The 20,884-nt window shown below is 59.9% G+C and overlaps 1 protein-coding gene and 1 long non-coding RNA gene across 5 annotated transcripts in view; one reads left to right on the top strand and one right to left on the bottom strand.

Moving 5' to 3' along the window:
• Positions 1–3,098: 3,098 nt before the first annotated feature.
• On the bottom strand, positions 3,099–7,200 carry LOC105610542 (uncharacterized). Of its 3 annotated transcripts, XR_009595434.1 has the most exons (5): positions 6,417–7,200; positions 5,763–5,885; positions 5,105–5,173; positions 4,874–4,940; positions 3,099–4,427 (listed from the first exon to the last, which is right to left on the bottom strand). It is a non-coding gene; the product is annotated as an uncharacterized LOC105610542 (long non-coding RNA). The 3 variants fall into 3 exon arrangements; XR_003590780.3 differs by having other exon boundaries at positions 5,763–7,200; XR_003590782.3 differs by having other exon boundaries at positions 4,865–4,940; positions 5,763–7,200.
• A 350-nt stretch (positions 7,201–7,550) lies between these two features.
• The window catches only part of CACNG4 (calcium voltage-gated channel auxiliary subunit gamma 4), a 51,688-nt gene continuing 38,354 nt past the window's right edge, over positions 7,551–20,884 (top strand). For both annotated transcript variants that reach the window (XR_003590592.3, XM_027973970.3), the window contains exon 1: positions 7,551–7,845. Coding sequence is in view for 1 of the 2 variants with exons in the window: in XM_027973970.3 (XP_027829771.1) it covers positions 7,626–7,845 (220 nt within the window). In the remaining variant the exon portion in view is untranslated. The remainder of the gene's footprint in view (positions 7,846–20,884) is intronic.

Here is a 20,884-nt window from a genome sequence, read left to right on the forward strand (position 1 = left end):
AGTAAGGAGGCAGAAGGGAGAGCCTGTGAATTCGCTCTACTGCCAGGGTGGGATGGAGGGGGTCCTGAGGGCACAGCCTTCGAGCCAAGGAGCAGCTACTACTGAGCGGACACACCCAAGACCCCAGAGAGTCTTCAGACCACTTCCAGAGGACCCCAGAGGCCTGGCTGCCTCGGGCACCCACACGACAGAGGTTACCTCATAGCTCATGTCACGTGCATCCAGCAGCGACTCTGCTGAGGTCACCCCCGACCCGGCCCGGGTCAGCAGGGGCCCTGACTCGTCTCTGGCGGCAGCTGTATGAGGAGGAGCTGCTCGGTGCTGCATGGCAGCGGAGGAGCGCTAACCCCAGGGCTGTTCCGGCACCAACCCAGTGCTGCGAGGTCTCCAAAGGTTCTGGCAAAGGACAGTAAGCGCTGTTTTTGGCCGCACAGCACAGCATGCCAGACCGCCCAGGACCAGGGGTCAAACCCATGTCCCCTGCAGCAGGTGCGCAGAGTCTTGACCACTGGACCACCAAGGGAAGTCCAGGACAGCAGCGATTTTAACGGTGTCTTTGTCGCCCGGGACATCCATGCGCAGAGGTTCCTATGGGACAGAGCCCACATTCAGAGGTTCCTGCAGGGTCCCATGAGGAGCCTCCAGCATCTCTGGGTTGGACACATTCATGGGCAATGGTCTACATCACAAAGAGCACGTAAGTCTGGTGAGGTCCGCGATTGTTGATGATGCTGTGGAGGGACTTAGACCAGATATTTAGGGAGTATTGACAAGCATGATAAAGCCACCATTTAACAGTACATATTTGGGTCAAAATTATAAGTGCAGGCTTCGGAGCCTGACTGTGAGGTACCTCAAAGGGCTCCATCCTGTGCAGCCCAAACAGGTTGATTTACCTCCTACGAGCCTCTGTCACGGCTTTGGTAAGATGAGAGCCACCACAGCCTATTGCAAAGTGTTCTGGAGAAGATCAGATGCATTAACACAAGCTAAGGACCAAGTCTGGTGCTTAGGAAGCTGAGGAAAGCTTAGCCTCTGGCCGCATTGTGTCAACGCCGTGTTCTGGCTTCTTTAATCCAAGCAACAAGCCCGCGAGGCAGAGGCCTGGTTCTCCATTTTACCAAGGCCCAGAGGGGGGCAGTGTCCAGTCCCAGGCCATATAGCTGCAGACGGCAGAGCAGGACTCCCTTCCCGCCACTGCCCGCCTCTTCAGTGACCCGACTCCAACAACCTCCCCTCCCTCTTCAGAGGACAAGGCCTTGGAGAAGAAGACAGCAGAGACCCCTAACAAAGAGAGTGGCGATTGCCAGCAGGAGGCAGAGCACAACAGTCAACTGATTTCCATGATTCACAAAGAGGTCCACAGGATAAAACAAGCTCATCCACACAGGGGCAAGCGCAGCTCCAAGGGGGCCGAAAGTCGCCTCAGCTCCGACCCCAGCAGGCAGCCTGGAGCGGCAGGAGCAGGAGATGGAAAGCGAGGCGGTGCCAGGTGTCGAAAGCAGCCCGACCAACCCCGGCCACAGTTCCCACCCGCTGCAGGTGCTCGGCAGCGGAGTTCTGCAGCGAAGGCTGCTTTTTCTTCGAGCTCCCGCACAAGGCTGCTATATTTTAGGAATTAAAAGCTCCGCTTTGATAAAAGCACAAATGGCCCATGCTCACAGCAAAATTCACTGTCACTGACCGTCTTCCCACCCACATCCACAAAGGTTTCTGCCTCCTGCCCCTCCTCTCATACCCTCCTTGGAGTTCTTCTCAACCCTCTGAGCTTCGGCTCAGTTTCAGAGGCTGGCTGTGGACAAAGGAGTCTCTCAGCCTGCATGTTGGGTGTTTTGAAAAGAATGTTCTCAGAATAACTGGCTAACTCTCAGCGTGCTGGGCTGGAAGCTTTGGCCAAGTCAGCTTGTTAGTGCCGACATGCGGATCCGTGGGGCTGGTTCCCGAATAGATTCTGGCGAGAAGAGACTGCCTTACGGTATCTAGTTTGAAGACACACAGGTTTGAATAAGCCCGCATGCCCAGGAAGGTGGCAGCCCAATGCCGGAGCTGGCTCAGAAAAGCCACGGGCCCCACCCCAGGGGTGGCCCCTGCCCTCTGCTCTGGCCAGCACCAGCAAGCATCTGGAGTCTCGGGCAGGCGGGAAGGAAGGGGCAGGCGGGGGTGCCCTGGGGCTGGTGGCTTCCATCACCTGCTGTCAGTCCAGCTCACTGCCCACCTTCCCAGGAAATGCTGAGTCGTCTTCACCCCATCTGGGCTGCAAGGGGCAGGCCTTTCTTCACCATGCCACACTGCTGTGCCTCTGAACCTGATTTCATCTGGATAAGTACAGGAAGGAGGGGGAGAAAGCAGACGTGCCTGGAGGGCTTTGGAGACCCCGGCGGGGGGGGGGGGGGTTGGGGTGCGTGCGGTAAGTAGCTGACAGCCTGGCCACATCCCAGGCGGAGCCGGTTCAAAGCCCAGCTGGGTCGCTGACTCTCTGTTTAGCTGGAAGCTTATCTTCTGCATAACAGGGTGAAGATCCGCCTTCCACAGTTGCCGTGATTAAGTGAACTGATGCCCACATCAGAACCGGCAGGTGGAGGGCAGCTTCCTGCCCTCTGCACTCCCACGGCAGCTAGTGTGGAGACAGCAACACGGCCACCGCTCCGCCGCGGAGAGCGGCGCCCAGCCCCAGTCATTGCGCCTGGGTAGACGCGATCAGCAAATGAAGTGGGGTGAACCTGAACACATAAAGCCAAGTACCATTTTCTCCTCTGCCCTCTCTCTCAAAGGATCTTGCTGACATACTGAAGAAAAAGAAAATGGCACCCTTGCCGAGCGCCTGATCTGACAGCGGGGAGGCTGTGGGACGTGGATCTGGAGGCATTCTTCTCGGATCTGAGCAGATCAGATGGGCTGCCGATAAGCCTCCACACTGAGCCGTGCCCCGGAACCTTCTAAGGCTCATCCCCAACCCTTTGCTGTGAAAAGAGTGTGCAAAACACTCTTTATGTCTGTTCACTCACAGTATCTCCCAGGCTCCCCAAATCCCCCCATTAAGCTTTGGGAAATCAGCTGAACCATCACTTGGGGCATGGAAATGAAATATTACAAAAAGCTGCCACACAAGGTCATTATTTCTGGAGGACAAAAGGGGAGAACAAAGCTTTTAAGAAAGGCTTTCGGAGCCACTTCTGCAGACCAGCCAGCCGAGGGCACCTCCTTTCCCGCTGCCTGTCCTCTGCCTACGACTGCCTGTGCAGAATCCCCCAGCTTAGACGGGCACCTTCCAGGCAGGGAGCTGCCCACTGCTGTATTCCTCTCCCAGGGGGCTGCCTGGCTGCGTCACCCTGGAGGTGGGGTTATCAGCCGGTTCTTTCTTCACAAACAAAGTACAGGGAAGAATTGTGTAGTCATTGTTCCGTCTCTAAGTCGTGTCCGACTGTTTGCGACCCCATGGACTGCAGCACGCCAGGCTTCCCTGTCCTTCACCATCTCCCAGAGCTTATTCAAACTCATGTCCATTGAGTCGGTGAGGCCATCCAGCCATCTCATCCTCTGTCGTCCCCTTCTCCTGCCCTTCAGTCTTTCCCAGCATCAGGGTCTTTCCCAGTGAGTCAGCTCTTCCAGTCACATGGCCAGAATACTGGAGCTTCAGTCTCAGCAATCAGTCCTTCCAATGAATGTTAAGGGCCGATTTCCTGAAAACTTGAAGAACTGTGGGGACTACCCAAATGAGCGGCTAAGGGGAAAGGCACCACTCTGTGTTGGAAAAGACAGCTTTGGACGGGGGTCTGCACGCCCCTCCGCCTGCTTGGCTGTCCAGAGAAGTCACGACAGGCATGATGACTTGTTCCCCCTCCCCCACAGGAAGACGCATCCCACGTAGCTCCCCAGGGAAGACGCCGAGCACCCGGCCTCTCTAGAACAAGGCCGGCCCAGAGCCTCCTCCCCAGCAACTGGAGGACACATCCCCCTCAGACCTGGGAATGTCACTTGGGAGACGCTCCAGGGACCGCAGGCAGGAGCTAACTGCTGCCATTTAGAGCCCTCTAATCCGGCCGAGCAGAAATTTCCAGCTTTGAATTGTGCTCACCCAGGCGTGATGAACGGTCTTAGACAGTCTTGAGTTTGCTCCCGCTCCCTTGCCAGCGGTCAAGTCCTTATTTGACTCCACAGTCTACACCCTCACAATCTCCGGACAAAGCAGGCTTGACAATTGGTTGTCCACAATTGGATAGAAAGGCAAACTGCCAAGCCCCCACTGGAGTCCACGTCCCTCAAGTGGACTAACAGGTAAAAATAACAGTCAAGAACTCTCGACAAGAACAAAGAGGCTGCTTCCTGTTCTTGGGAAACCCTGGGCTTGAGGTCACCAGGGTCTGAGCCGGATCTTCCAAGGCGTGGGCCCTCGAGGAGGTCACCGTCTGGGGCTGCAGTTTACGTCTCTGTTACCCACCATCGACACCGCGGGAATTTGAGACACAGAGGAGTTAAGTAATGTCCTTGGTGGTCACAAAGAAAGGTAGAGAGGGGAACACCCACTACGGATGCTGTGAAGGGTCGCTAAGTGGATGCGGCGTGCGAGGCTCTTTATTTGACCCCAAAACAGCTCTTGAAAGGAGGACGGAGCCATGCCTTCCTCCCCGCGGCCCCGGCCACCCAAGGTCGCCCTGCTGGCGGTGGTCTTGGCCCCTAGACCAGTGCTTTCTCACCTCTTCACACATTCCTCTGAGGGTGGCAGGGTAGGAGCTGGTGCGTCCGGGCTCCAAGGGACAAGGATTTCTGTCTCCATCGGACTAACCCAGAGGTCGCTGGGCTGGAGAAGGCCCCCCACCCATCCCCCCACCTCTGACCTAGGGGGACGCTGGGGAAAGCGACTCACCCCACTCACCGCTCCCCACAGGTCAGATCCATTTCTCTCTCTTCCCTTCATTCCTCGTGAAGTCCCCAGAGGAAAGCTGCAGGAAGAACGGAACTCAGGGGCTGAGGCTGAGTAGACCAGCACGCGACCGAGGGTGTCAGTTTCCGCACCGCGTTCCTGGATGCCTACATCCACGGGGCTGCTTCGGGGCTGCAGGGGGTGTGAGTGGGTCTCCCATTCAACAACAGTGCCAGCTCTTACCTACAGGGCTAACTGGTGGGAGAACACTGGGATGGGCTTCCCTGATGGCTCAGCTGGTAAAGAATCCGCCTGCAATGCAGAAGGGAAGGAAGGAAAGTCGCTCAGTCGTGTCTGACTCTTTGCGACCCCATGGACTGTAGCCTATCCTCTCTGTCCATGGGATTCTCCAGGCAAGAGTACTGGAGTGGATTGCCATTTCCTTCTCCTAGGGGATCTCCCCAACCCAGGGATCGAACCCAGGTCTCCCCCATTGTAGACAAACACTTTACTGTCTGAGCCACCAGGAGACCCCAGTTCAATTCCTGGGTTAACAAGATCCACTGGAGAAAGGCTAGGCTACCCATTCCTGTATTCTTGGGCTTCCCTTGTGGCTCAAACAGTAAAGCATCCACCTGCAATGTGGGAGACCTGGGTTCAATCCCTGGGTTGAGAAGATCCCCTGGAGAAGGGAACGGCTCCCCATTCCAGTCTTCTGGCCTGGAGAATTCCATGGACTATATAGTCCATGGGGTTGCAAAGAGTTGGACACAACTGAGTGACTTTCACTTTCCTTTACTTTCCTGTTTTAAGATTTAATTTGAAGCAAAGATTTGCTGCTTTAAAAAAAGAGAGAGAGAGAGAGAGAGAGAAAGAAAAAGAAGAGAGTCTTGAGACCCACCGGTCTGGGAGCTTCTGAGAAGAGAACCAGCAGTTATCCTTGTGGGTATTAGGGACAGGTCAGTAACCCTCTTCTGGCCCAGAGCAAGCCGTCCCACAGCTAGCGCACACCTTCAGACACACCCTGGGCACCAGGTGGCAGGTGGGTGAAAGTGAAATACACATAGATGATTCTTGGCCTCTGAGACTTGGAAGAAGCAGAGCAAACACCCGAAGGCAGAGAAAGGACCGACAAATGGTAATTAATGCAGCCAGTCTCATCTTGGAATTTCCCCCTATTATTTATATGCTCCATTTTTCCCAGTCAGAACGTCACTTTCCAGGGGCAGGAAATATTTCTTGATCAAACACGACTCGTGTATCTCACACTTGGGAAAGGCTCATAGTCTCATGGAAGAGAGACCAGTAATTCCAGCATGGGGTAATTAACTTTCTTTGGGTCGTAGGGGCCACGGAAAGTGGAAAAAGAGGGTGAAATCTGCATCTTCCAGGAAAAGAGCTGCTCTCCATAGACCTTCCTGGGGTCCCGGGCTGCCTCCCACAGGGTGCGGGGCAGCAAAGAGAACCACTTGGGCTCTGGAAGGGGAGGAAGCAGAGACAGGTTGGACATTCAGATGCTGGCCCCCAAGGGCTTCCTGGAGGGAAGAGTTCCGACCTGGGTCTTAACGGAGGAGGAGCTTCGCGGGTTCTGGAGAAGGAAGATTGTCCAGATTGGAATCCTGCCAGCAGCTAAGGCAATTAAGTGAAGTCAGCAGGGCCTGAGGCAGAGGCTGGCAATAAAGGGAGGAGGTGAGGAAAGCCAGTTAAGCTCGAGTAGAGTGAAAGGGAAAAAGAAACAAAGGTATTGAGGGGGAGCTGGGGAGAGAGGGAGCCAGAAGCGGGTGGAGATGTTTGAATCCAGCACAAACGGGGCGCTCTGGACTGGCAGCAAAGGACCGTCAGAAACCCACGGCGGGGGTCACGCCGTTTCCGCCACGGCCGCCCCATCTGCCTCAGACAGGGACCTGGTGTCCCTCCGGAAGGCCAACAGGCTGCCGCCTCCCTTCTGCCTCAGCCCCAGAGTCGGTCCTCCAGCCCCGGCCCACTGCGTGCAGGAGCCACCTGTGGGGGGAGGGCGGGCCCGGGCCTGGCGTGGCCTGGAACGCGCCTCCCGGCCGCGACCCGCGTCTGGTGCTTCTGGAAATCTGACCTGAACGCTCCCGCTCCCGCAATCACGCCTGTGCGTTCGTCGCCAGGTAGAGGCGTCGATATGTCCGTGCGTCCGTGCGAAGCGGCGGATACAGGCGCGCGCGCGCACACACCCCACTATTAGAGTCCCCAGGGCCACTTAAGGAAGACGGGGTGTCCTGGGCTGGGGAAGCGGGGAGGCTGGCAACGCCGGCTCCCCGCGCTCCTCCTGGGGGCCGGACCGCGGCTCCCTTCGCTCTCGGGACGTGAATGAGCTGGGGAGGGAGGCCGGCGCGAGCGCGGAGAGGCGGGGAGGGGGGCGCGCACAGCCGGGAGCGCACGCCCGGCGGGGCCGAGGCTCGAGGGGCGGCGCCGAGCGGCGGGGCGCGGGCCGGGAGCGCGGCGGCGGCGGCGGCGGCGCGGAGCGGAGGCGCGGGCCGCGCGGGGAGGGCGGGCCGAGAGGGAGGAGCCCCGGTCGCCGCCGCCAGCCCGCCCGGCGGCCCGCGCAGCCCGCACTCGCCGCCGCGCCTCGGAGTTTGAGCCCCGGCGCGGCCGGAGCGCGCGGCGCGGCGCCGCCCCCCCCCCCCCCCGGGCCTCGGCCCCCAGCCCCGGCGCCCCCGGCGCGGCGCGCGGAGGGAGCAGGGCGGGCGGGCGCGGCGGGCCGGGCCGGCGGGCGGCGGGCTATGAGGCGCCCACCATGGTGCGATGCGACCGCGGGCTGCAGACGCTGCTGACCACGGCCGGAGCCTTCGCCGCCTTCTCGCTCATGGCCATCGCCATCGGCACGGACTACTGGCTCTACTCCAGCGCGCACATCTGCAACGGCACCAACCTCACCATGGACGACGGGCCCCCGCCCCGCCGCTCCCGCGGCGACCTCACCCACTCGGGTCTGTGGCGCGTGTGCTGCATCGAAGGTACGGCCGGCCCGGCACCCCCACCCCGCGCGCGCGCCCGGACACACGCGCGCACACACACCCCCGGCTCCGGGCGCCGGCCCGGAACGGGTGGGCGCGGCACTGGCTCCGCGCGAGACACAAAGGAGCCGGAGCGAGCGGGCGGGTCCCGTCGCGGCCACGGGGGACCCCCCCCCAACACACGGATCCCACAAACTCTCCGCTGGCACACGCACACCCCCTCGCACACTGACACGATGAAACACACAGAAACTCACGCGCCCGCGCGCGCAGCCCGAGACCAGAGCGATCCCGAGGGGCCGCGCCGGGGCCCCCAGGGGAGGTGGAGGCTGGCGAGGGGGCGGGAGGAGGCTGAGGCTGGGGGGAGCGGACGCGAGAGGAGGGGAGGGAGGAGGGGGAGAGGTTGCTTGGCAACCGGTGTCTGTGCGATTGCTATGGGAACGGGCCACCCTGGGGCGGGGCCGGCCGGGGGCGCGCTGCGGGGGGGCCGCTCCGAGATCGCTCCGGGCCCCGCCGAGGGGTGGGGGTGGGGGCTGGGCGCCGAGGGGTCCTGGGAGACCCGGGCCGCCCGAGCCTGGTGTCTGCCGAGACCTTGCTCCGCCACGTCCTCTTCCCGGGGCCGCTGGCCGCTCCTGCCCGCTCGGCGGGGAGGCGAGTGGATGGGGAGCGTCACCAAGTCCCCCCGAGCAGGTCCTGAGGCCGGGGTCTGCACGCACCCGCGGACCAGGGGCGGCCTGGAGGGGCGTGGCCGCCGGGCGGGGCCGGAGGGACGCGGCGCTGCGCCCCCAGGTGCCGGCGGGCAGGCTAGTCGGTGTTGTAAGGATGGATGCCTCAGGGGGCCAGGACTGGGTGCCCCCGGGCAGTGGGGACCGCTCGCTCCGGGGGACCCCGCCAATGGCGCCGTGCGCCGGAGCTGAGCGCCTCCCGCCGGTCCTGCTGCGGGGCTTGCACTAACAGGTGGCCGTCGGGCGGCGGGGTCCCAGCCGGGTTGTGGACGGTCCCCGCTCGGTCTGGGCTTTCAGGTCGGAAAAGGGGTGAGGAGCTGGGGGAAGGTTCCTCCCCACGATCCTCGAACAGTCTCCTCTTTCTTCCCGGTAACCTTCCCGCGTGTTCCCTCCGCCCTCGGGGGGTCGGAAAGTTCCCCCCTGAGCCCGACTTCTGCCTGCGGCCCCAGCCCCTCAGCCCCGGCTCAGAGTCCGGTGTGGCTGGGTCTTCGTGGAGGAGGGCGGAGCTCGGGAAGAGGTGGCCCTTCTGCCTTTGGGGTCGTGGTCACCGAGGCCGTGTAGAGAAGGGTGGCCAGGTGAGGCGGCCTTGCACCTCCGCATCCTGCCTGTTCTTTTCTGGAATCCTGCCCCCCTCTCCCTCTTCCTCTGCCCCCCACAGCCTCACTCCCCACCACACACACACACCGCCTCCCAGCCCAGGCTGCTTTGCCCTTTGAGCCTGAAGCTTATTGCCAGGGCCGAGTGGAGTCTTCTGAGAGCAGGAATGTGCAATCAATAGTTTGGGAAACAGCCCCGGAAAAGCCCCGGAAGGATCTGTGGGCTCACGATGACACCCCCTCTTTTCTTTTGAAAAACATCATTCCTGGGGTGCAGTTGCTCAGATCGTGAACACCTACTCCTCTCATCTCGAGGGCGCACCCACGTCACTCCCCGACACAGCACCTGAGTTAGACACCGAATGAGGCTGCTGGCCCCCGGCTCTATCTCACAGGCTCTGCTGGGCGCCGGGCATGCACATGGTCCTGTTAAGTCACCCCCCTGTTGTCACCCACACCCACGCATTGACCCGAGGCCTTCTAGTTTCCCTGTCAAAAACTAGAACTCGCTTCTCCATACCGGCAAGCCTGGCCTCTGCAGACTGGCTCGCATGCCTCCTTCATTAACTTCTCATCCTAATTAGGATTGATGCTGCACTTAGCATCTTGCCAGCTGCCTCGAGCCGCTTGCACTCAATGTCCATCGAGAGAGCCCCAAGCTGATCTGGGCAGCTGGAGCCACTGGCAGCGGGAGGGTGGGGCGTGGTCATCGGGGGGGCTTTACTGAAAGAGTGGGGCTGCCTCTGTCACCGCCAGGAGCTCAGAGGTTCTGGGGGCCAAACCAGCCCACCCCGAAGGGCCACGACGTCCTTGGACCCACCCAGGGCTGGGAGGGCTGGTTCAGGATTCCTCGGTTCTCTCAAATCATCCTGACAGTCTGTCAGCCCAGGCGAAAACTGACAGCTTATCTTCTAAAAGCACTTTGTAAAGTCCAACAGCCTCTCCCTCCGATGACCTCCCAACACCCTGCCAGTGAGCATTCAAGCTGAGACCCCGCCGGCACTCCCTGGGGACGTGGTCTCCTCAATATTGGCTTGTTTGGGTACCGGGCATTGTTTCCACATGCTTTCTAGCAAAGTTCCCCAAAGCATTACATGGGGGGAAGTGAAAAGCTCAAAGCTCTAAGCTCAAACTGAAGAATGGCTGCAGCAGGTAGCTAATAAAACGCCAGTTGTGACTGTGGGGCTCTGAAGGGTTTGCTGACATCTCCCAAGCAGCAGGTCAGCGTCCTGGTTGTTTCCCAGGGATGGTGTTGTGGGCAGGAGAGCCCCGCCCTCAGTTCCTCAGGCGTCCTCACCGTCTGGCAGGACCGTGTGCAGAACACCGCTGCTCCCACCTCACCACGCAGACATCCCCCCTTCCGCCCCCAAAGCCTGGGCTCCCCACGGCCCCATGTTAGGCAAGCGTCGCAGTCCTCTTGTGCGCGCTGTGCGTGTTCGCACAGCACGCCCAGCACAGCCGTTGAGGGTGCTGTCTGCAGCGGAGGAGCAGGCACTCCGAGAGGCGCCAGGCAGGGGCCTTTGTCTCACTGCGGAGCTCTTCCTACCGTGTCATCCTGCCCTTCTCCAGACTTCTGGGTTCTCATTAAAAACTGAGCACCTGCCAGGTGGCACCGTGGTAGAGAATCTGCCTGCCGTTGCAGGAGTCACAGGAGACGTGGGTTCGATCCCTGGGTCGAGAAGATCCCCTGGAGAAGGAAATGGCAACCCACTCCAGTATTCTCGCCTGGGAGATGCCATGGACAGAGGCGTCTGGTGGGCTACCGTCCACTGGGTCACAGGGAGTCAGACATGGCTAAGTACACACTTACACGTGACTACCCAGTGGAGGAGCCCAGCTCTGAGACTGGCTTGCGGCAGCATGAAAGCATTTGGACATGAGAATGTTCAACTGATACACAAATTGGGTAACACACACTCTGTCCCTCCTCTCTCTTCCTACCATGTTGGGGACCAGCCTGCTCCCCCCTAACCAGCCACCCACTCCCTCTGTCCCCTAGACCTCCACCCCCTTCCTTCTCTGTGTCTTTGCTCTCAGCCCAGCGCTGGGGATGTGGGAGAGGAGTAACAAGTCTTTGTGGGCTTTTCCATAAAGCCACCACCCCACATTTGTTCAGTGTCTAGTGTGTCCTGGCGGAGAGGGCAATGGCCCCCACTCCAGTGCTCCTGCCTGGAAAATCCCAGGGTCGGGGGAGCCTGGTGGGCTGCAGTCCATGGGGTCGCTGAGCATCGGACACGACTGAGCGACTTCACTTTCACTTTTCACTTTCATGCATTGGAGAAGGAAATGGCAACCCACTCCAGTGTTCTTGCCTGGAGAATCCCAGGGACAGGGGAGCCTGGTGGGCTGCTGTCTATGGGGTCGCACAGAGTCGGACACGACTGAAGCGACTCAGCAGCAGCAGCAGCAGTGTGTCCCGGAATCAGATGAGGTGTAGAAGAGAAACAAGCATCCCGGAGTGTGAGTGATGAGCGTGGGCTGGGGTGGGGGCCTCCCGTAGACGCAGGAAGAGAAGAGGAGGCTCTGGTCTCCGGGCGCAGCAGCTCTTGTTGGTAAAGCACCCGCGGCCGCGCTGAGCTGCTGGGCGCCGGAGGGACCCAGCCACTGTGGCGCCGTCAGGGGAGCTCCGGGCCCAGAATAAAGGTCCCGGCAGAGTTCAGCCTCAGGAGCAGCCCCCGCGTCTGCCAGGTTCCTGTAGAAGGGCCGCCCCCAGCATGCCCACAGCACATCTGCAGAGGGCAGCCTGGGTTCCAGGGTCCATGCCTGCTTCGTGTCAGCTTGTCCTAGGCGCCTGCTGGGGGGGTGGGGAGGCCCTGGACCCTGCAACCTTCCCACCCCACCTCAGGCAGCACCCCTCACACCAGGGACCCAGACCTCAGTCACCACGCACACCGAGGAAGAGGAGGTGTCAGCGCTGTCCCGGGGCAGGGGAGGGGGGAGGCCAGCCAGGGAGGACTACCCAGCAACAATCACCCAGGGCCCGCCACCCAGGCCCACTTCCCCCAGGACGCACTTCTTGCGTCTGGAACCCTGTCTCGGCGGGTCAGCAGGAAGCCGTGCCTTATACCACGCTCCTGACACGGATCTGCTCAGGGAGGTTTGGATCTGAATACTGTCCTTTGCCCACCCTGCTCCAGGCTTGTCCTGTCTGGGTTTGTGTCTGTTTTCTCTTGCACTGACTCATGGGCAGCCTGTCCAGCCAGTATCAGGGGTGTGGGCAGAGAACAGGCCTCCCCACAGTGCCCAGCTCACTAGCTGGACCCCTGGCCCCTCCTGGTCCCTCCAGGTTTGCTCGTAACAGCCATCACACCAGCCTCCAGGACCTGACATTAGTTTGTGTGATGCCAGCAACTCTGCACTGTAAGTCTTCAGGGTCTGCCTTTGACGGGGGCGGGAGTGAGGGTTAAGATGGCCCCAGCCCCTGGGTGTCGGGGCGCCTGCCCACGTCCAGATGCGATTGGAGCTGAACAGGTGGGCCCAACTTTCTACCTGCCGGGGGCACCCTGTGCTTGAACCACACAGATGGGGCGGAGGGGGTGCTGTTTGAGTCAGCTTGACTGCCGTCACAGAATGTGGTCGGCCGAACAGCTCAAACTGCAGACAGTGTTTCTTGCAGCTCTGGAGGCGGAAACCGAGACCAAGGTGCTGGGCAGCTTGGTTCCCGGTGAGAGCCGCTTCCTGCCTCGCGAGCAGCCACCCCCTCCCGCGTCCTCAGGATGGGGAGAGCTCTCTGCTCTGCTCCCTTACCCCAGGACACTGACGCCCTCGCAGGGACCCTGCCCTCATGACCTCCGCATCAGCTCACCTCCCAGAGCCCCACCGCCGAGTACCCCGGGGGCAGAGCATCAGCGTGGGTCTGGGGAGGACGCCGCCCATAGCTGTGCTCCTTCTCTCCCTGCTCCGTAGCTGGTTGTTCTTGTCCAGTCCTGTCTGACTCTTTGCGTGCTGTGGACTGCAGCACGCCAGGCTTCCCTGTCCTTCACCATCTCCCCGAGCTTGCTCAAACCCATGTCCATTGAGTCGGTGATGCCATGCAACCATCTCATTCTCCGACACCCCCGCTGCTCCTGCCCTCAATCTTTCCCAGCACTGGGGGCTTTTCCAGTGAGTAGTTTCCTCCCGCCAGGCACCTGCTCTCCAGCCCCCTGGGCGGGCCCTGGCAGCCCTTCCGCATCTGCCTTCCCTTCACGCCCTGCTCTGTCTCTCGTCTTCCTCCGTCCTTCACTCCTTTCTCTTTTGTTGCAAGAAAAGCCCGGCTGGAGCCGGCTGACTTAGAGAAGAGGAGCTGGGGTTCCTGGTGGACCTCGGCCTGACTTACCAGTCTCACTGCAGACCCGGCTTTGGAGGCGCTCCCTGACAGGGGCTTCAGAAAGGTTCAAGAGGAAATTAAGCACCCTTTAAAATGGATCTCCAGTGTCCATCTGGATGGCCAGGATTCTGGGGACTTCTAGGACATAGTAACAGAAGCCCAGAGTAGGAAGCAACTGCAGGTCATCAGATCCAGGGCGTCAGAGAGCCTGGCAGCCTCTGTCTCCTCATCTGGAAGTGGGACCCAGCTGATCTGGAACATTCCTCCCACCTTTGACCTTCTGCCACTCGAGCCCCAGAGAGCCCCACCCACAGCCTGCAGGTGGAACCAGGCTCCGCATGGCCTCACCGTGAGCCCACAGGAAGCTGGCTCTCCAGGTGGAAAGCCTCTGAGACAACTTAGTCCAGTGGCTCTCGGCACACATAGGGTTCCCTGGCAGCCCAGATGGTAAAGAAGCTGCCCGTGGTGCGGGAGACCCAGGCTCGATCCCTGGGTCGGGAAGATGCCCTGGAGAAGGGCATGGCAGCCCACTCCAGTACTCGTGCCTGGAGAACCCCATGGACAGGGAGCCTGGTGGGCTGCAGTCCACGGGGTCACAGAGAGTCGGATGCGACTTTCACCACGCCTGGAAGGGTGTGTCCCCGGCCTGCCGGGCACACCTGTGTCCGTGCCTTTGTCCACTCACCTCACCCACCCCTGCTCACGGAGCAGCTGCTGGCACTTCCAGGGACTGACGACTGTTTGATGTAAACAGTGTGCGGGGCCGCGTGCTGGAGGAGGCCGGGGAGGGTGGCCGCTGGTCGAGGGGACGGGAAGGAGCTGTCTGAGAAGGGCTGGAGGGGGCTTTTCCAGGAGACGGGCGAGGCCGAGGCAGGAAGGAGCCTGGGGGGGGAGGGGCCTGAGGACCCCCTGAGCCCCTTGTTCTTCACTGTGAGGCCCTGTGAGTGTGGACGGTTCAGCAGCATCTCTGGCTTGACTGACTGGAAGCCACTCACAGCCCCCACCCACTAAGCTCTGACAGCCAAACTGTCTGCAGACTTTGCCAGACGTCTCCTGGGCGGCGGGGAGGGGAGAGAGCAGAATTGCCCCCATGGAGACCTCTGCTCGAAGGGAGGAGTCATTTAGGTTCAGGGCAGGAGCATACCTGATGCCCGGTACCTGATAGGAACCCCGTTATTTCTCTTTTCTTCAAGAAAACACATGGAGTGTCAGTGGGGGACAGAGAGCCTCTCTGCTGGGGGACAGCCCGGAGTCCGCGTTTGGTGATGGGAGGCGTGAATGGCACCTGGCCCCATTCCCTTTGATGAGTGATGAATTGCAGGTGGACCTGCCGGGGGCATGGCTGGTGTGGCCCTCCACTCTGCAAGCAAAGGAGAGTGAGGCTGAAGAGGGCGGGGGGCCTTGCTCGAAGTCACACAGCTCGTTAGTGACGGAGCTGGAGCAGAAGCAGGTGGGAGCTGCCTGGCCGGGGCTCCATCTGCCCAGCCTCCCCCGGGGGCCAGCTCCTGGCTGGGCGTCCGGCAGGGTGAAGGAGCCTCACTCCCTCTGGGCCTTTCTCTGCTGTCCTGCTCCTTGGTATCTTGAAGGCCCTTGAGGAGTCAGAACGGGGCTGGGGTCCACGTGGAGCCCCTCGTGGGGCTCCGGGGTCCTTGCAGAGCAGATGGCATGTGTGTGCTCAGTCGTGTCCGACTCTGCGACCCCACGACCGCAGCCCCCAGGCTCCTCTGTCCATGGGACTCTCCAGGAAAGAATACCGGCGTGGGGTGCCATTTCAGTCGTGTCTGACTCTCTGCGACCTCACGACCGCAGCCCCCAGGCTCCTCTGTCCATGGGATTCTCCAGGAAAGAATACCGGCGTGGGGTGCCATTTCCTCCTCCAGGGGATCTTCCCGACCCAGGGATGGAACCCACGGCACCACTGCACCACCTTGCCTTCCCCTTATTTCCTTATTTCCTCAAACTTGGAAGTTTTCCCCAGAAAAAATAAGTCACCCAGCCTTTTCAGCTGAGCTGAGTGGGGCCCCAGTTTGGCTCACTGGCCTCCAGGGTCTAGGAATGAAAGAAGCTGAGCATCCCTGGAATGTTCAGGCCCGTGTAGAGCATGGCGCTGTTTCATCCCCTCGGAGGCAGAACCACACTGAATGGCTTCTGTGAACTGTAAAATCAGAACCCAAGGGCCCTCAATTAAGAGCTGAAATAGGGTCTAGCACCAAGGCCACACCCTGGAGGTGATGGCAGGCACCCAGGCCACGTGTCCCCCCTCCTGTTTCCTGGCAGGCACCAAGGCTGCAGCCAGGAACTCCAGGATCATGGGGTAGGGGCTGGACAGAGGAGGACAAGGGGCCGGCTATGGAAGCATCAGGGCAGGCACCGGCAGACCTGCACCTGGGCCTAGTTCTGCCGCTGACATCCAGACAGGCTTATGCACCCTGACCCTGACCTCCTGGAGCCGCTGAGGGCTTGGCTGTCAGGTTGGCAAGTGATACCCTTCTTTCCCGCCACCCCCTCCATCCCCCTCCCCAATCCCTCCTCCCCCTCCCTCCTTCCCCTCCCTCCTCCCCCTTCTTCCCTCCCTCCCCCTCCCTCCTCCCTTCTCCCCTCCCTCCTCCCCTCTAACCTCCTCCCTCCTCCAATTCCTCCTCCCCTCCCTCCATCCCTCTTCATCCCTCCTCCCCTCCATCCTCCCCCTCACTTCCCCCTCCCTCCTTTCTCCCTCCTCCCCCTCCCTCCATCCCCCTCCCTTCTCCTCCCCTCCCTCCTCCCCTCCCTCCATCCTTTCTTCATCCTCCTCTCCCTCCTTCCTCCTCCCCTCCCTCCTCCTCCTCCCTCTTCCCCTCCATCCATCCCCCCTTCATCTCCCTTCCCTCCTCCTCCCTCCCTCCTCCTCCCTCCACCCCCCCTCCTCCCCCCTCCTCCCCTCCCTCTCCCTCCCTCCTCCCTCCCTCTCCCTCCCTCCTCCCCTCCCTCTCCCTCCCTCCTCCCCTCCCTCTCCCTCCCTCCTCCCTCCCTCCTCCTCCCTCCTCCTCCTCTCCCTCCATCCCTCCTCCTCCCTCCTCCTCCTCTCCCTCCATCCCCCTTCATCCCTCCTTCCCGCCTCCCTCCCTCCCTCCCCCTTCCTCCTCCCCTCCCTCCTCCCCTCCCTCCTCCTCCCTCCTCCTCCTCTCCCTCCATCCCCTTCATCCCTCCTTCCCGCCTCCCTCCCTCCCTCCCCTTCCTCCTCCCCCTCCCTCCTCCCCTCCCTCCTCCTCCCTCCTCCCCTCCTCCTCCTCTCCCTCCATCCCCCTTCATCCCTCCTTCCCGCCTCCCTCCCTCCCTCCCCTTCCTCCTCACCCTCCCTCCCTCCTCCCCTCCCTCCTCCTCTCCCTCCTCTCTACCTCTGTCTCCCTCTTTCCTCCCCCCTCCCTCCATCTTTTCTTCCTCCTCTTCCTTCCATCCTCCCCTGTCCTCCCCTCCACTCCCCCGGGTTGTGTGACTCTCCAATGAGAGGTCATTTGGGGACTGCTCCACTCCATGGAGGCCCTGCAGAGGGTCCAGGATTCCAGGCTCATTTTCTTGGAAACACTTGGCTTAGCCTCTTTTCACCCTGACACTCAGCAAGGCCCAGCATGCCGGTGGCAGCTTCGCCCTTGGATGCACTCCTGCGTGTTCCCACCTCCAGAGTCAGCCCCTCTCCCACCCACTCAGTTGCTGGTTCTCAGGAAGCACTGGTGACCTTCTGTGTGCTCAGCCCAGGGCTGGCCACTGTAGAGATGAGGTCAGACCCCTTCCCTGCCACATCCCCACCGGGTTCCTTACAGCCCCCAGCTGGCTCCCAGCCTCTGTCATTTCTCGTCTGGGTTCCCCAAGGAGAGTCCTGACCAGCCTGCCTGCCTCTGCATGAGCCCTTCTCCGCACGCAGCCAGGAAGACCTTGTAAGAATATAAACCAGATCACATTACCCCCAGCTCGATGGCCGTCGATGGGACGACGTCAGGCTCATTCCCCAATCTGCAAAGCCCCAGACACCTAACAGCTCCCACCAGGGGCTTTGCCGTCAGGAAGGCTCAGGGCAGGTGATCTCTGAACCAAGTCCACGTGATGCTTAATAGGAAGGCTGGGGGGTGGGGAGGGACTCAGAGAGAGCTGTTTGAACCCTGCTCTCCTTGTGACCTTGGGCAAGTTGGTTGGCTTCCCTGAGCTTCTCATCTGTAAAATGGAGTTACAGTAGTCAACACCCCCAGGTGGTGGAGCCACTCCCTAAGACACAGAAGCAAGGAGGACTGCCCTGGGGTCAGAGACAGGAGGCTTCTGGTGGGCTGGTCAGAGGGCTGCCCCTCCCCTACACAGGGCAGCGGGGGGCGGGACCAGGGGCGGGGCATCCGCCATCCATCACCTACCGATGCTGGCAGGGGCTTCCCTGTGACAGGATGTCAGGCCATGACTGCTGACCCACCGCCTCCGGTTCTGCAGTGGGACAGAGAGCAGTGGAATCTTTGTATTTTCTGAACCAAGGTTCTAGATAAAATAGCAGAGCACAGACTTTCTCACGTGGTTTTATATGCGCGAGGCGGTATACGAAGCGTTCTTGGATCCTGAAATGCTGGCACTCTTAGATTCGGGCGGGCAGAGATGGTGGAGTAGGAGGGGGCACAACCCAGAACATTTTACATCAAGACTGGCCTGGAAAGACCCTAGGCCCCAATAACAGGTCATCACCAGCAGAACATTCTTGATCGTTTTTGAAGAGGAGGACCCACATTTTCACTTTGCACTGGATTACTGGTGGGAGAAGGCGGGGCAGGTAGATGGGCTCTGAGGCTGCAGGGAGGCGGTGGCCGGCCCCACGAATGCAGGCCCCACGAATGCAGGGCCGGGAGCTTCCTCAGAGAGTGAAGCATGCGTCCTGGGCCGTCGCAGGGCCCCTGCTGAGGCCTGGCCTTGTGCTGGACTCGGTGGGCACCGCACGGCCAGGGAGCTTGCTGTCTGGTCCTGGGGACCCGCGAGAGGAGAGGTCGCAGCGAGGACAGAGCCTCAGAACACACCCGACGGCAGGGTCTCCTCCTGTGCTTCTGTAAAGGCCTGTCTCAGAGTTGCCAGGAGGATAGATGGGAAACACATGGGGCTCTGCACACACCTGCCTCATGGTGGATTTGAGATTTCCAGCAGCTGAATGGCCCCTTGGAGGATGTGCTGGTGGACATGAGTTGCGGGGCCCAGAGTGAGTCAGGGTTTGAGTCCAGCTCTGCCTCCCACTGGCGGCGAGCCCTGCGACCAGCCATTGCCTTCTCTCTGAGCCTCAGTTGCTTTCTCTGTAAAATGGGTACATTAACAACAGCTACTGGGCAGATCTGCTGGCAGGAGCTGAGCGGAGACATTGGTGCTTGGGTGTGGCCCAACGCCCAGAGACTGCCCTGCACAAGGTGCTATGGGGGGCCCGTGAGGGTGGGTCTGGAGGCAGGAGCCCAGCTCACCTCCAGCCCCCAGACCACACCACAAGGAGACCGTGACTCCCCAAAGACTCCCTGGGGACATCTCAGGACACCCAGGCTTCCTTCCAGGGGCCAGGCAGTCCAGCCAAGGCCATGTCACCAGCTCGTCTGGCCGTGCGGCGGGAGGGGGACACCCCACACTTGTTTCCGGCCGATAACAAGCTCACATTGAGGGCCGGCTCCCCGGGGCGAGCATGCCGTCCCCGCTCTCATCCGAGCCCTCACCCGAGACATTCTCTCGCTTCAGCAGTTTGGCATGTCATACAAAGGGGCTCTGATTTTTCCTGATGTCCAACTCCTCTTGCATGAAAAATAGCTTTTGTTGTCTTTCTGCCCACGGATTCCTGCATGTGAGTCAAGGCCAGATGCCTGGGGCTGGAGCGTCCCCATGGGCTTAACCATTTGGAGGGTCTTCCCTCTCCCAGCCTGGTGGCCCCTTGTCACCCGTGGCCACGGCCCTGGCGGTCTGCTTCTCGGGGCGTTGCCCCTTCACCGCTGGCCAGCGCCCCTCCCAGTTGGTGTCGGTCTGCTACGTGGCTCCAGGTCCTTGCTGGGGCTTCACCCCCATGTGCCCCCCGTCACCCCATCCTCCAAACCCGCTCCTCCGTTCCTGCCCATCTCCCAGCCTGTCCTCCCCCACCCGGCTCCTTTTCTTTCTTTCTAACGTGTATTTCTAATTATTTCTCCTTTTCCCTCTCTTGTCTGCCATATTTAAAGCTTACAAGCCCTCTCCCTCCTCCTGTTCAAGGCAGTCTTTTGAAAGTTCTTGAGACATTTACTAGATAAAAATGTATTCTTTTAACTCTGTGATTATTAGGAGGGTTATTAAACATGAGGAGAACTCTATTAAATAGCAAATTGAGTGAGTCAAAAACCCACAGTTAGGAAGCCTCTAAAGGTCATCTGTACAAATAGATGTGAATGAGGCTCTTGCTGTTCTGTGAGGTCTGAAAAGAATCTTGGGGAAAAATTCACCAGAATGTTTTTTTTAATGAGGGTCACGGAAACTCTGAGTGGTTTATCTTATCTCCTCCTTTTTCTGATTTTCTACCATGTTGGGGGTGCGGATACATAAACAGGGCACAAGTTTACGAAGTCCTGGGCCAGTCCGCAGCCCCGGGGTGGGTGGACGCCCCTGTGTGCCCCTCAGCACCTGGGGTGTCTGCTTGCTTTCTTCGGAAGCGCATCCAGGAACAGTCCCAGGCATCGTGCCCAGTCACCTTGTGTCAATGTTTCATTTCAGGTGACCCCTGACTTATAACCAAATTGATTCCTGGATGAAAGCCTTTCAGAGCCATCTACCATCAAATCTCTATTTCCTATAAGGACAATTTGCACACTGGGTTTTCATTCCTAGAAATCCACCTCACATAATAAAAGTGCCCAAAGTGACCGCAACAGTAAGTAAAAGGCAAGTAAACCCAGATAGATGCTCGTACAAACTTTTATTGCATATGTAAAACCAGGTCCTTAATATAAAAGCTCTACCATGAGATCTTCCTTTGGAGGCACTTTCCTGCCGGAGCCAGACTGGCCAAGGTTTCTTTGAATATGAATCCAGTGAAGTTTGAACAGAAGATGCTTGCTTTCTGTTTTTTCCTGAAAAATCACCCTGTGGCATATTTAAGCATGCTTCTTTGCACCCCCCCCAAAATCCTCAAATGCTTTAAAATAAAAAATTCTTGTGTCTCAACATTTTTCCATTGCCGATTCCATTAGTGTAGATTCTTTAGAAAAGGTCTTTCCCTGGGAGATCTTGTGAGGAAGGCAGAGTCCGCTGTGACCTGCACCAGCTCCACCCCCCCTCCCGACCATGCTCTTTATGCCAGCCTGGCCACCAGCCCCCCAAATGCCAGTCGGTATTGGGGTATCAACTTCCAGGGGTCCCCGCTGCCAAGTTAATGGTCCTCACTACTCATTAATGGGAGAAGGAGATGGCGA

The sequence above is a fragment of the Ovis aries genome, chromosome 11 (genome assembly GCF_016772045.2).
Source record: "Ovis aries strain OAR_USU_Benz2616 breed Rambouillet chromosome 11, ARS-UI_Ramb_v3.0, whole genome shotgun sequence".
Taxonomy (NCBI): domain Eukaryota; kingdom Metazoa; phylum Chordata; class Mammalia; order Artiodactyla; family Bovidae; genus Ovis; species Ovis aries.